General features: G+C 46.8%; 1 protein-coding gene across 2 annotated transcripts; it reads right to left on the bottom strand.

Annotated features, from left to right (window-relative positions):
- Window positions 1-9,123: 9,123 nt before the first annotated feature.
- On the bottom strand, window positions 9,124-11,608 carry LOC138358673 (neurofilament heavy polypeptide-like). 2 transcript variants are annotated; one of them, XM_069316775.1, is made up of 2 exons: window positions 10,453-11,608; window positions 9,124-10,308 (listed from the first exon to the last, which is right to left on the bottom strand). In XM_069316775.1, exons 1-2 carry the CDS (start codon window positions 11,572-11,574, stop codon window positions 9,379-9,381), a joined length of 2,052 nt encoding a protein of 683 aa, XP_069172876.1. In that variant the 5' UTR covers window positions 11,575-11,608; the 3' UTR covers window positions 9,124-9,378. The 2 variants fall into 2 exon arrangements, with proteins under 2 accessions (XP_069172876.1, XP_069172879.1); XM_069316778.1 differs by having other exon boundaries at window positions 9,124-10,704; window positions 10,867-11,608.
- Between the last annotated feature and the right edge of the window lie 557 nt (window positions 11,609-12,165).

The following is a 12,165-nucleotide window of genomic DNA, read 5'->3' as shown; positions in this document are numbered from 1 at the left end:
TCTGTTTCCCGGTTATCGTAGTGAGACGATAGCTCTCTTTCCCGGCTATCGTAGTGGGGCGATAGTTCTCTTTCCCGGCTATCGTAGTGAGACGATAGCTCTGTTTCCCGGCTATCGTAGTGGGGCCATAGTCCTGTTTCCCGGCTATCGTAGTGGGGCGATAGCTCTCTGTTCCCGGCTATCGTAGTGGGGCGATAGTTCTCTTTCCCGGCTATCGTAGTGGGACGATAGCTCTCTTTCCCGGCTATCGTAGTGGGGCGATAGTCCTCTTTCCCGGCTATCGTAGTGGGGCGATAGCTCTCTTTCCCGGCTATTGTAGTGGGGCGATAGTTCTCTTTCCCGGCTATCGTAGTGGGGCGATAGCTCTCTTTCCCGGCTATCATAGTGGGGCGATAGCTCTGTTTCCCGGTTATCGTAGTGGGGCAATAGCTCTCTTTCTCGGCTATCATAGTGGGGCGATAGCTCTTCTTTCCCGGCTATCGTAGTGGGGCGATAGCTCTCTTTCCCGGCTATCGTAGTGGGGCGATAGCTCTCTTTCCCGGCTATCGTATTGAGGCGATAGCTCTCTTTCCCGGCTATCGTAGTGGGGCGATAACTCTCTTTCCCGTCTATCGTAGTGCAGCGATAGCTCTCTTTTCCCGGCTATCGTAGTGGGGCGATAGCTCTCTGTTCCCGGCTATCGTAGTGGGGCGATAGCTCTCTGTTCCCGGCTATCGTAGTGGGGCGATAGTTCTCTTTCCCGGCTATCGTAGTGGGGCGATAGCTCTCTGTTCCCGGCTATCGTAGTGGGGCGATAGCTCACTGTTCCCGGCTATCGTAGTGGGGCGATAGTTCTCTTTCCCGGCTATCGTAGTGGGGCGATAGCTCTCTTTCCCGACCAGCTTAGAGAGGTTGAAGACCAAACCCATTAGATCGACTTTCAAATAACACAGCTTTGTTCAGTGCTCAAAATTTTATATTCTAAAAGTTCCAAGATATTTTTGTTTTTTGTTTTTATAAATAGCGAAGTTGTTCTATATAGAGGTCTATAGAGGGCTATATAGAGGTCTGTATATATATGTTCTATATAGAGGTCTATAGAGGGCTATATAGAGGTCTATATAGAGGTCTATAGAGGGCTATATAGAGGTCTGTATATATATGTTCTATATAGAGGTCAGTGTTTGCCTGCGGGCAGTCTCTTTAGGGATTTTAACTTTAGCAATATATTTTCAGATTTCTGTTTTGTTTTTTTGCATTTATACTTTAGTTTTATAAAGAAAAAGTTTAATCTCAAATGATCAGTGTTGGAGGAAGTTCCAAATTGTGTTGTTTATCTCTTTATTCATTCCCTGATGGCTTTCTGACGTCACAAAATGGCGCCCTGTTTAGTCCATAAATTTAATAAACAAAATATTTCTGGTGCTTGTATATGTTTTGTAGCCAATTATTATAATTGTTTTGAGTCGTGTGGATAAGTTTAGGGTCTCGTAGCACAGTTGGCTTCGTTCTCGACTCACAGTCGGGGGATGACAGATACCATGCAGCAAGACACTTTGTAATCATTCCTACTCTTCCTTTGATAACGTTAACAAGGGGGCAATTACTACGGGCTCACCATAGCCCGTGCTACTTGGAACTTTTTGTTCCAGGAATCTTAAATAACAACAACGTTAACAAGAGTTAACGCAACTCTTAGTGTCAGGCCAAATGAAACTGTAAAAATTACTTTGGAGAGTTAATTTTCAAACTTCCTTCTTAAGTGAAGAAAAGTGTAAGGAAAAGTAGAGAAGATTGGTGCTAGAATGACTAATCTCTCCCTTTCTGTCACGTTCAGTAATATAAACAAATCCACAAGGCCCGTGACGAGGATTCGAACCTGCGTCCGGGAGCATCCCAGACACGTTTGATGCATCACGTTAGTGTGATCTCTGTGTGTGATTTAGTAATATATGTCAACATGCTAAGTTCAAAAGTTCAAGATGACCCAGCGTAAAATAGCTGCTAGAGGTAAACTTTCAAAACTTCATATTTCAATTTGGGTGTAATGTTATCATTATCATCATACAGCCGTAGCAACAATAGTTGTATCGTGTTTATCACAAGATCTGATTGGCTATGCATATCATATGAAAATATTGGATGTGATTGATGGGACTTAACCTTTATAGCTTTGAACAATGTAATTTTTTCTTCTTCAAAATGTAATATTTTTTAAAGTATAAGCGTACTTAAGAAAATATTCACTTGTGTACCGGTTACATAACGTATCCATGTATCCAGTCATGTTTATAAACACTCAGAATATATTTTATTTCACATATTTTCTCCATCTGTTAAGTATTTTTTGAACGAGTTGTACCTGTACAACTCTCTGGAACTCTGGTACCCCGGGGCATAACCACTACCATAATGCAACGGTAACTGGGCCACTTGACCACCACACTACCACCACACTACCACCACACTACCACAAAATCCCACGTTTGCTCTTCATAGTAAAATACTGCAGAGTTTCTACCGCCATAATTTCCATTTGTGTTTCATCAGCACCAAGCGTGGACCCATAACACTGACCGTGTCGTGACCTCCAACACACACACACACACACACACACACACACACACACACACACACACACACACACACACACACACACACACATCGCTGTTGGGTCGACTCCATCATTGCTCAGATATAAATGTTTAGTAAAATAACACATATCTGGTCAGTTCATTTACCAGTTATCTTCATATTTATTGGTTGATGTAGCGGGCATAGCAGATATATTAAGAACTCTCCTACGTATTATTTCTTGAAGGTTACATAGTTTGTGTATACTGCAGTATATTTTGCCTTTACACATTATTTATAATGTAAGAGTGTGTCTGTCAGTTTGGCTGTCCAAAGTTGGAGGCCAGATGTATTGGGCTAAACTCACCAAAATTTGTAGGGGAAATGGTGTGGGGTATGGGACGGACATAGGCTAGTCGAGGTAGGGCTAAGTTAAATGTTTTAAGAAATATAGCGTGCAAGTCGACTTCCCTGAGTGATTTTCAGCATTTCGGAAATGAATTACGAATGAAATCGGGAACGACAGATCCGTAGAGTGTGAATTTTACTCGCGCAATTTCTAAATATATTTTCTGAAAGAGGGGAATAGAGCAGAAGAGAGAGGGGAGGAGGGAGAGGGGAGGAGATGAGGAGGGGGAAGGGAGGGAGAGGGAGAGGGGAGGAAGAAGGAGAGAGGAGGAAGGGGAGAGGAGAAACCAGAGGACACTAAAGTTTAGATGAGTGAGGGGTAATCTCAGTACTATGTTGCCTAAATAACAACATAGAAAACGACGATATAATGTTTGTAGAACAGTTCAACTTAACACATCTTGAATGGTTCAAATATATAGAACTGATACAAATTATGTTTATTTGCTAAATATTAAAGTCATTCATATATATGTCTTAACCTTGGCCAAGAGGCGAAGGTCGGAGAGCAGCCCAACCTTCATACACTTCCCAAGTGTATATTTTTTTTAATTTAATATTTATTATTCATTATAAGAAGTGAAGTGCACCTTTTATTTATGAATTGAAATATCGCTCATCCATTGTTTTCATTTAATTTGACGATTAAGCCACCCGCTGTATGCATATAATATATATATATATATATATATATATATATATATATATATATATATATATATATATATATATATATATATATATATATATATATATATATATATATATATATAAATTTTAGCTGAGTACATACTAAATTTACCAAATAATTTTTCCGGGGTCCTTTGAGGAGTTAATTGAGTACTAATAGTACCATACAATTTTTGCCCCACAATTTTGTCAGCGGAGAGAGAAAGTTGGGTTAAAGTTGTACACGATGACAAGAGTCTCTGACACCCTTCTGTGCTGGTTATTTCCGGTAAAACACATTTAACCTTTTACAGCTATATATAGTTCACCTCTGTAGTGGTTAAAGATTGTGGGCCGGGTTGTACAACCCTCATACTCTCTCACCCCCCCAGGCTGTGAGGAGCTGTGGGGGATAGTGGGAGTGTGAGGGGTCAGGGTGACGTATGAGGGGATGTTGGGGTGAGGGTGATAGTTGTAGCGGTGTGAGTGTGAGGGGGTGGGAGGGTGACTGTTGAAGGAGACTGGATGTAATGATGACTGGTGCGGGGGGTCTGGATGTTAGAGTGACTGGTGAGTGGGTCTGGGTATGAGGGATACTGGTGAGTGTTCTAGGTGTGTGAATGTGAGTGGTTTTAAATAAGTTGTTCTTATTTAAAAAGAAAATGTATATTTTTTATAAATATTAACTCATCCCTCGGGCGGTAGTGGACCCCTATACCCATACCTGGTTGATGGGGTTCTGTGTGTTCTTCTACTCCCCCAAGGCCGGCCCGAGGCCAGGCTTGACTTGTGAGAGCTTGGTCCACCAGGCTGTTGCTCGGAGCAACCCGCAGACCCACATACCCACCACCACATCCCGCGGGCGGTAGTGGACCCCATACCCATCCCGCGGGCGGTAGTGGACCCCATACCCATCCCGCGGGCAATAGCGGAAAAGATTACAAAGCCACATAATGGCTACTGAAACTAAACCCCAAACTGACTTAACTAAGCAAGTTACAATATAATAAGCTAATTACACAGTTTAATAAATATATCAATAGTTTTTTTTACATTAAATACGATATTTTTTCTTCATAATTTTGCAAGAAATTGTTCTCCTTGTCCGTGGTGGAGCCGAGGAGGAGCCTGAGGCCACAAGAGCGCCCTGGGGCTGCATCACCCACCGTGAAGATCACACGCCGCCTGGCAGGAGCAGGAGGACTGCGGCTTGAGGAGAGGTGATGACCTCCGAGGAGGCAGCGGCCGCCGTCTCAGAACCCCACACACCAAACCTTAATACCACTTCCCGAGCCTCCTAAGGCATGGATTTTGCCAGGTGAATGAGTCATTATCCAGCGCAGGAGGTAAATCCTAGTGGGATTAATGATTATGGGGGAGGGGGGGGGGGAGCCTCGCCGGCTTCGTAATGACTCGTGGTCCTACCTCTGGGGGGGGAGGGGGGGGGGTAATGACCCCCGACTGCTGACAACGGCCCCCCCTTCCTCCGACCCCCCCCACCCCCCCTGTCCACCCGAAGTGCCCCTTGGGACGCGCTGTGCTGCTTTCCTGCTAATGTGATCGCTGGTGTGTGGCGGCGCTGTGGTGATAGTGGGGGGTCGGGGAGTTTACCAGGGGGAGGGGTAGTTTAGCAGGGGGGAAGGGTAGTTTAGCAGGGGGAGGGGTAGTTTAGCAGGGGGAGGGGTAGTTTAGCAGGGGGGGAAGGGTTGTTTAGCAGGGGGAGGGGTAGTTTACCAGGGGGAGGGGTAGTTTAGCAGGGGGAGGGGTAGTTTTGGGTTGTGGTGGTAGCGAGCAAGTTGGGATGTGATTAATTACAAAAGAAGGATCGTGGAGGAGGAGGAGGAGACCCCAGAGGTGTCTCCTCCTATATATTACAAGATGCAATAAGGAAGAAGGGGTTCGCCAGGACAGGATACCTTGCGGTTACCTCACGATAATTTCGCGGCCCAACGTCCCCGTGGCCCGGTCCCCGACCAGGCCTCCTGGTTGCTGGACTGGTCAACCACACTGTTGGACGCGGCTGCTCGCAGCCTGACGTATGTATGACAACGTACCTGGAGATCATACATGGAGAGGGTTCTGTGTGCTCTTCTACTCCCCCGAGTAGTAGTAGTAGTAGTAGTAGTAGTAGTAGGCATCCATCAGTCTCAGCAGACTATGGAGTTGCGCTCTGGTTGTCGAAGACCTCCCAGAACTCCCGAGTATATATATATATATATATATATATATATATATATATATATATATATATATATATATATATATATATATATATATATATATATATATATATATAGCGTCTGGTTAAACTGTGTCTTGAGACTAATATCATCTTGGTCTTACTCCATGACGATCGTTGCATTGCACAAACGGTACGGCTTGTTCTGCCAAATTCATCAGGACTTCTTGTCCACCAGTCGCCTTGCTGGCAGCATGAGGTGGAGAATGTTCCATGTTGCGCCTCCAGCAACTTCCTGTCGCATTAAAGAGCACTTCTGACATTAGTTTGTCTTCCACCCACATCTTTATATCACCGACCAGGGCTGCCTAGGGCCCTCCCATACCCCAGCTCTGCACAGTGATGCTATTCTAAAATTCTAAAATCGAGCGCCTTCACATCATGACGTCAAACAGACAAGTGGCAAATCACCAGTCACTGAAAATCTCGCTCACTCACATGTCCAACCACTTGGGCTGGACGGTAGAGCGACGGTCTCGCTTAATGCAGGTCGACATTCAATCCCCGACCGTCCAAGTGGTTGGACACCATTCCTTCCCTCCCCGTCCCATCCCCAATCCTTACCCTGATCCCTTCCCAGTGCTATACAATCGTCATGGCTTGGCGCTTTCCCAACAATTCCCTTCCCTTCGCTCACTCACCGCGATTTGGGTCGTCACGTGACCCTTAAAACATGGCAGATAGACATGCCATCAGAGCTCAACCAGACACCATCTTCTTGTTGTGTATGACACCTTAATATAGACTTCAAGTTCATGCGTCATAATAGTCAGCATTTCCAGGCACTCCGCCATACTGGTTATGAATGACTATTGTCGTCATGGGCTGAGATCTCGTAGCAACATGCAATGTTGACCATGATTACCGTCCAGTACTGCAACTATACAGGCACTGGTATGCGTGGGTTGTTTAGTCATTCTCAGTTGACAGGTCTATTAAATGGACTTTAATGGTGTTGATAAATGCTTGGCAGTTGGTATTGATGTTGTGATACATCTTGATCAGCACCATGTGTCACGCCTTGCTGTGTGTGTGTGTGTGTGTGTGTGTGTGTGTGTGTGTTTGTGTGTGTGTGTGTGTGTGCGTGTGTGTGTTTACTAGTTGTGTTTGCGGGGGTTGAGCTTTGCTCTTTCGGCCCGCCTCTCAACTGTCAATCAACTGTTTACTAACTACTTTTTTTTTTCCCCCACACCACACACACACACACCCCAGGAAGCAGCCCGTGACAGCTGACTAACTCCCAGGTACCTATTTACTGCTAGGTAACAGGGGCACTTAGGGTGAAAGAAACTTTGCCCATTTGTTTCTGCCTCGTGCGGGAATCGAACCCGCGCCACAGAATTACGAGTCCTGCGCGCTATCCATTAGGCTACGAGGCCCCTGTATGTGTGTGTGTGTGTGTGTGTGTGTGTGTGTGTGTGTGTGTGTGTGTGCGTGTGTGTATTCACCTAGTTATACTTTTGGGGGTTGAGCTTTGACTCTTTGGTCCCGCCTCCCAACTGTCAATCAACTGGTGTACAGAGTCCTGAGCCTACTGGGCTCTATCATATCTACATTTGAAACTGTGTATGGAGTCAGCCTCCACCACATCACTGCCTAATGCATTCCACCTGTTAACTACTCTGACACTGAAAAAGTTCTGTCTAATGTCTCTGTGGCTCATGTGGGTACTCAGTTTCCGCCTGTGTCCCCTTGTTCGTGTCCCACCCGTGATGAAGAGTTTGTCTTTGTCCACCCTGTCAATTCCGCTGAATTATTTTTTAAGGGGGTTATCATGTCTTCATAATTTGAAGCGGTATTTTGCAGCCAAATTCTGCCCCACTGCACATATTTGGAGTTTGAAATTAATACTTTTTATATCGTAAACATGTCAATTAGTGGAAACGGCGTGGGGGCCTGGTCGTGGGTGGGAGCCTGGGCGTGGGTGGGAGCCTGGGCGTGGGTGGGGGCCTGGGCGTGGGTGGGAGCCTGGGTGTGGGTGGGAGCCTGTGCATGGGTGGTAGCCTGGGCGTGGGTGGAAGCCTGGGCGTGGGTGGACGTCACTTTTGTGAGTGGATTTCATTTCAAATTACGTCCAAATTTGGCCATAGCGCGCATACCAGCCAAAAGTGACGTTCTTTTTAAGAGGACGGGTTGGGGTGGAAGCCTGTGCATGGGTGGAAGCCTGGGCGTGGGTGGAAGCCTGTGCATGGGTGGAAGCCTGGGCGTGGGTGGGGGCCTGGGTGTGGGTGTGGGTGGGGGCCTGTTCATTGGTGGGGGCCTGGGTGTGGGTGGGAGATATGAGTGTAGGTGTAGGTGTCTGAGGGAGGTGTGGCCCTGCAGCAGGTGTGTGAGTGTGCGATAAGTTGTCGCAGGTGAGATAACAACCTTCTAATTGCCTGCCTCACACCTCTTGACTGCCTGACTGACTGCCTCGCCCGATACCCGCCGCTCTTAATTTGTTACTTATTTCTTGACTTATTATTTCATGGTTTAATTATTTCCTCGTGTAGTTTATATTTATTTATTTCCTAATATTAGTCATTTTGTTATTTCTAATGTATTTGTTTGAGAATTTGGATTGTCATTGTACAATGTTATTAAATTAGGGCATGTGCCCAAATTTACACCTAGAGTGAGAGGGGAGGAGAGAGAGGTAAAGAGGGGGAGGAAGGACATGTAGAACAGTCCTTCCTCCTACATATCCTACATGTAGGAGGAAGGATATGTAGTAGTAGTAGGTATTCAGTAGTCTCAGAAGACTATGGAGTTGGGCTCTGGTATGGCCTCTCCAGGGGCCAGATTCACGAAGCAGTTACGCAAGTACTTACGAACGTGTCCATCTTTCCTCAATCTTTGACGGCTTTGGTTACATTTATTAAACAGTTTACAAGCATGAAAACTTGCCAATCAACTGTTGTTATTGTTATAAACAGCCTCCTGGTGCCTCGGAGCTCATTAATTGTTTAATAATTGTAAACAAAGCCGCCAAAGTTTGAGAAAGATGTACAGGTTTGTAAGTGTTTGCGTAACTTCTTCGTGAATCTGGCTCCTGGACGCTAGGCCAGGGTAGGTTGATATGGAGGAGGTATGTAGGATAGACGTGTATTTATGTATGTAGATTATATTAGCATTTTAAAAGCTCTTTCTATGGTTGATTGTTCAATGAATCACGCAAAAACTCACGCTAGTTCAGCATGAGAGAAGACGAGGATCAAAATATCGCTGAAGTGTATGTTTAGCCACGTCTCTGGTAGAAAATAAAAAATATAATACAAAAAATAACAATCCATACGCTTGTGCGTGTGGGTTTTTACGAATAACACGCGAGTCTCGTCTACTAACGCGAGTCTCGTCTATTAACGCGAGTCTCGTTTATTAACGCGAGTCTTGTCTACTAACGCGAGTCTTGTCTACTAACGCGAGTCTCGTCTACTAACGCGAGTCTTGTCTACCAACGCGAGTCTTGTCTACTAACGCGAGTCTCGTCTACTAACGCGAGTCTTGTCTACCAACGCGAGTCTTGTCTACTAACGCGAGTCTCGTCTACTAACGCGAGTCTCGCCAGGCGAAGCAGTACTGACGGAGGAGTCATTGTGGCCGACGCCGTTTGGGAGGTCCCAAGAGACGTGCCACGAGCAGCCGTCGTACACTAGTCTTATAGTAACTTCCGTCTCTTTAACACCTTTATTCCCCTGCGAATACCCTTCTTTATTACCTAGAGGAACCACTACGTCCTCTTGTGGAACCTCCACATTCCTCTGTGACTCCTCTACATTCCTCTGTGACTCCTCTATCCATATCTCCAACATCTCCAACATTTCCACCAACTCCTTCGCCAGTTTCACCATCATCTCTTTCGTAAATGTTTCTACTTCATTGATAATGGGTTCACTTGCCTCACTCTCCTTCATCTTCTTCTGTCTCAACTTCCTCGTCAGTTTCTGTACTGCTCTCTCTACCGCTTTGCTCATAATTACCTGTCTCACCTGCTGCGGCATTTGCTTCAGTTGCGTCAATTGCGTACACACCTCGATCAAATCGGTAAGCGCCTTCCATAGCAGCAAGGTGTCCATCTTCAGGTAGTGCACCTTCCAGGAGTCCTCAACCTGGGAGATGTTTTGCTGGCGGCCACGAACCTCTTGGCCATATTCCTCCTCCAGCATCTGTCGTGCAAGGACCTTTATCATCTCCTTTGTCACTATATCTCTCACCTTCTTCACACACCTGACTATCGAGGCGTTCTCTCTTGTCAAACATTCTGGCGGTATCACGTAGTCTGGTTTCTCAGGCGGGAATATTTCCATTTGAATATTCCATAACTTCCACGCCATCTCTAGCAGCAGCTCTTTCGTCTCTGCGTCACTCGCCTTCTCTGCGTCACTCGCCTTGTCTGCGTCACTCGCCTTCATCGCGTCACTAGTCGTCACCGCATCACTCGACTCCGCGTCACTCGAAACCTCCAGGTCACTCGAATCCTCCGAGTCACTCGAAACCTCCGAGTCACTCGAATCCTCCAGGTCACTCGAAACCTCCAAGTCTCTCGAAACCTCCAGGTCACTCGAAACCTCCAAGTCAGTCGAAACCTCCAGGTCACTCGAAACCTCCAAGTCACTCGAAACCTCCAGGTCACTCGAAACCTCCAGGTCACTCGAAACCTCCAAGTCACTCGAAACCTCCAAGTCACTCGAAACCTCCAAGTCACTCGAAACCTCCAGGTCACTCGAATCCTCCAAGTCACTCGAAACCTCCAAGTCACTCGAATCCTCCAAGTCACTCGAAACCTCCAGGTCACTCGAAACCTCCAGGTCACTCGAAACCTCCAGGTCACTCGAAACCTCCAAGTCACTCGAAACCTCCGAGTCACTCGAAACCTCCGAGTCACTCGAAATCTCCGAGTCACTCGAAACCTCCGAGTCACTCGAAACCTCCGAGTCACTCGAATCCTCCAAGTCACTCGAAACCTCCAAGTCACTCGAAACCTCCAAGTCACTCGAAACCTCCAGGTCACTCGAAACCTCCAAGTCACTCGAATCCTCCAAGTCACTCGAAACCTCCAAGTCACTCGAAACCTCCAAGTCACTCGAAACCTCCAAGTCACTCGAAACCTCCAGGTCACTCGCGGAGAAGACATGTGAGAAGATGTCACTCATCTCTCTCCTCCTTATCTCCTCTCTCATCTCTAACCACTTTCTCTCCTCCCTTTCCCTCTTCAGTTCCTCCGTAAACTCCCTCATTCTACCCGCCAAAATCTCCCTCACCTTCCTCACTATGGCACTATTCATCGTGGCCGCCACCAGGTGCCACCAGATGCCCATCATGACCGTCAACACCAGGGCGACGAGGTCGTGACCCTGGGTCACGGTCTCACCTGCCTTCACCACGTCTGGAGCCTTCTGGAGGAGTCCTGCCCTTGCCTGCTGTAGGGGCCCCTTGGCCGCGTCCATCTCCAGGGGCATGTAGGACGCGACCTCCTTCAGGAAGACTGACTTAAGGGTCTGTAGGGGCCCCTTGGCCGCGTCCACCTCCAGGGGCATGAGGGACGATGCCTCCGTTGGTTCCTGCTTCAGGAAGACAGACGCAAGACTGTATAGAGGCTCCTTGGGGACCTGGTGGTCCTCGCTCTGGGGCTCCACTATCTTGGGCCGTGGCAGCAGCGGCGCTGCAATATACTTCAAGCAGTCAATGAACTTTGGATGCGATAAAGATATTTTGTTGTGGTTCATTATATTAGTTTAATACTCAGAATTATTACTAAGTATTTAACGTTATGTTCCGTCGTAAAGGCCACAGGGAAAATGGGATCGTGTTATGAAAGGATTGATTGACGTACCGTGGAACAACTTAATTATTATACCCTCCTCAAACATGCACGCACGCACGCACGCGCGTGGGTGCACCTTACACCGTACACTCCACCTTATGTGGTGGAGGCTGACTCCATACACAGTTCCAAATGTAGATATGACAGAGTCCAGTAGGCTCAGGAACCTGTACACCAGTTGATTGACAGTTGAGAGGCGGGACCAAAGAGCCAGAGCTCAACCCCCGCAAGCACAACTAGGGGTTCTCGCGGGTAAGTGGACAGCGTTCTGGTGTCGTAGTCCAAAGGGCCCGGGTTCGATCCCCGGCAGAGTCAGAAACAAATGGGCAGCGTTTTTGTAACCCTTATTCTCCTGTTCACCTAGCAGTAAATAGGTACCGTGACAGCTGCTACTGGGTGCTTCCTGGGGATGTGTGTGCGTGTGTAAGAGAAATATATCCAGTAGACATAATAGAGGAAAAATTAAATTGGTTAAAATGGTGGGATCCAAGAG

Source organism: Procambarus clarkii, chromosome 8, assembly GCF_040958095.1.
Source record: "Procambarus clarkii isolate CNS0578487 chromosome 8, FALCON_Pclarkii_2.0, whole genome shotgun sequence".
Taxonomy (NCBI): domain Eukaryota; kingdom Metazoa; phylum Arthropoda; class Malacostraca; order Decapoda; family Cambaridae; genus Procambarus; species Procambarus clarkii.
The sequence above is the reverse complement of the archived record's forward strand: the minus strand, read 5'-3'. Positions and strand labels throughout refer to the sequence as shown.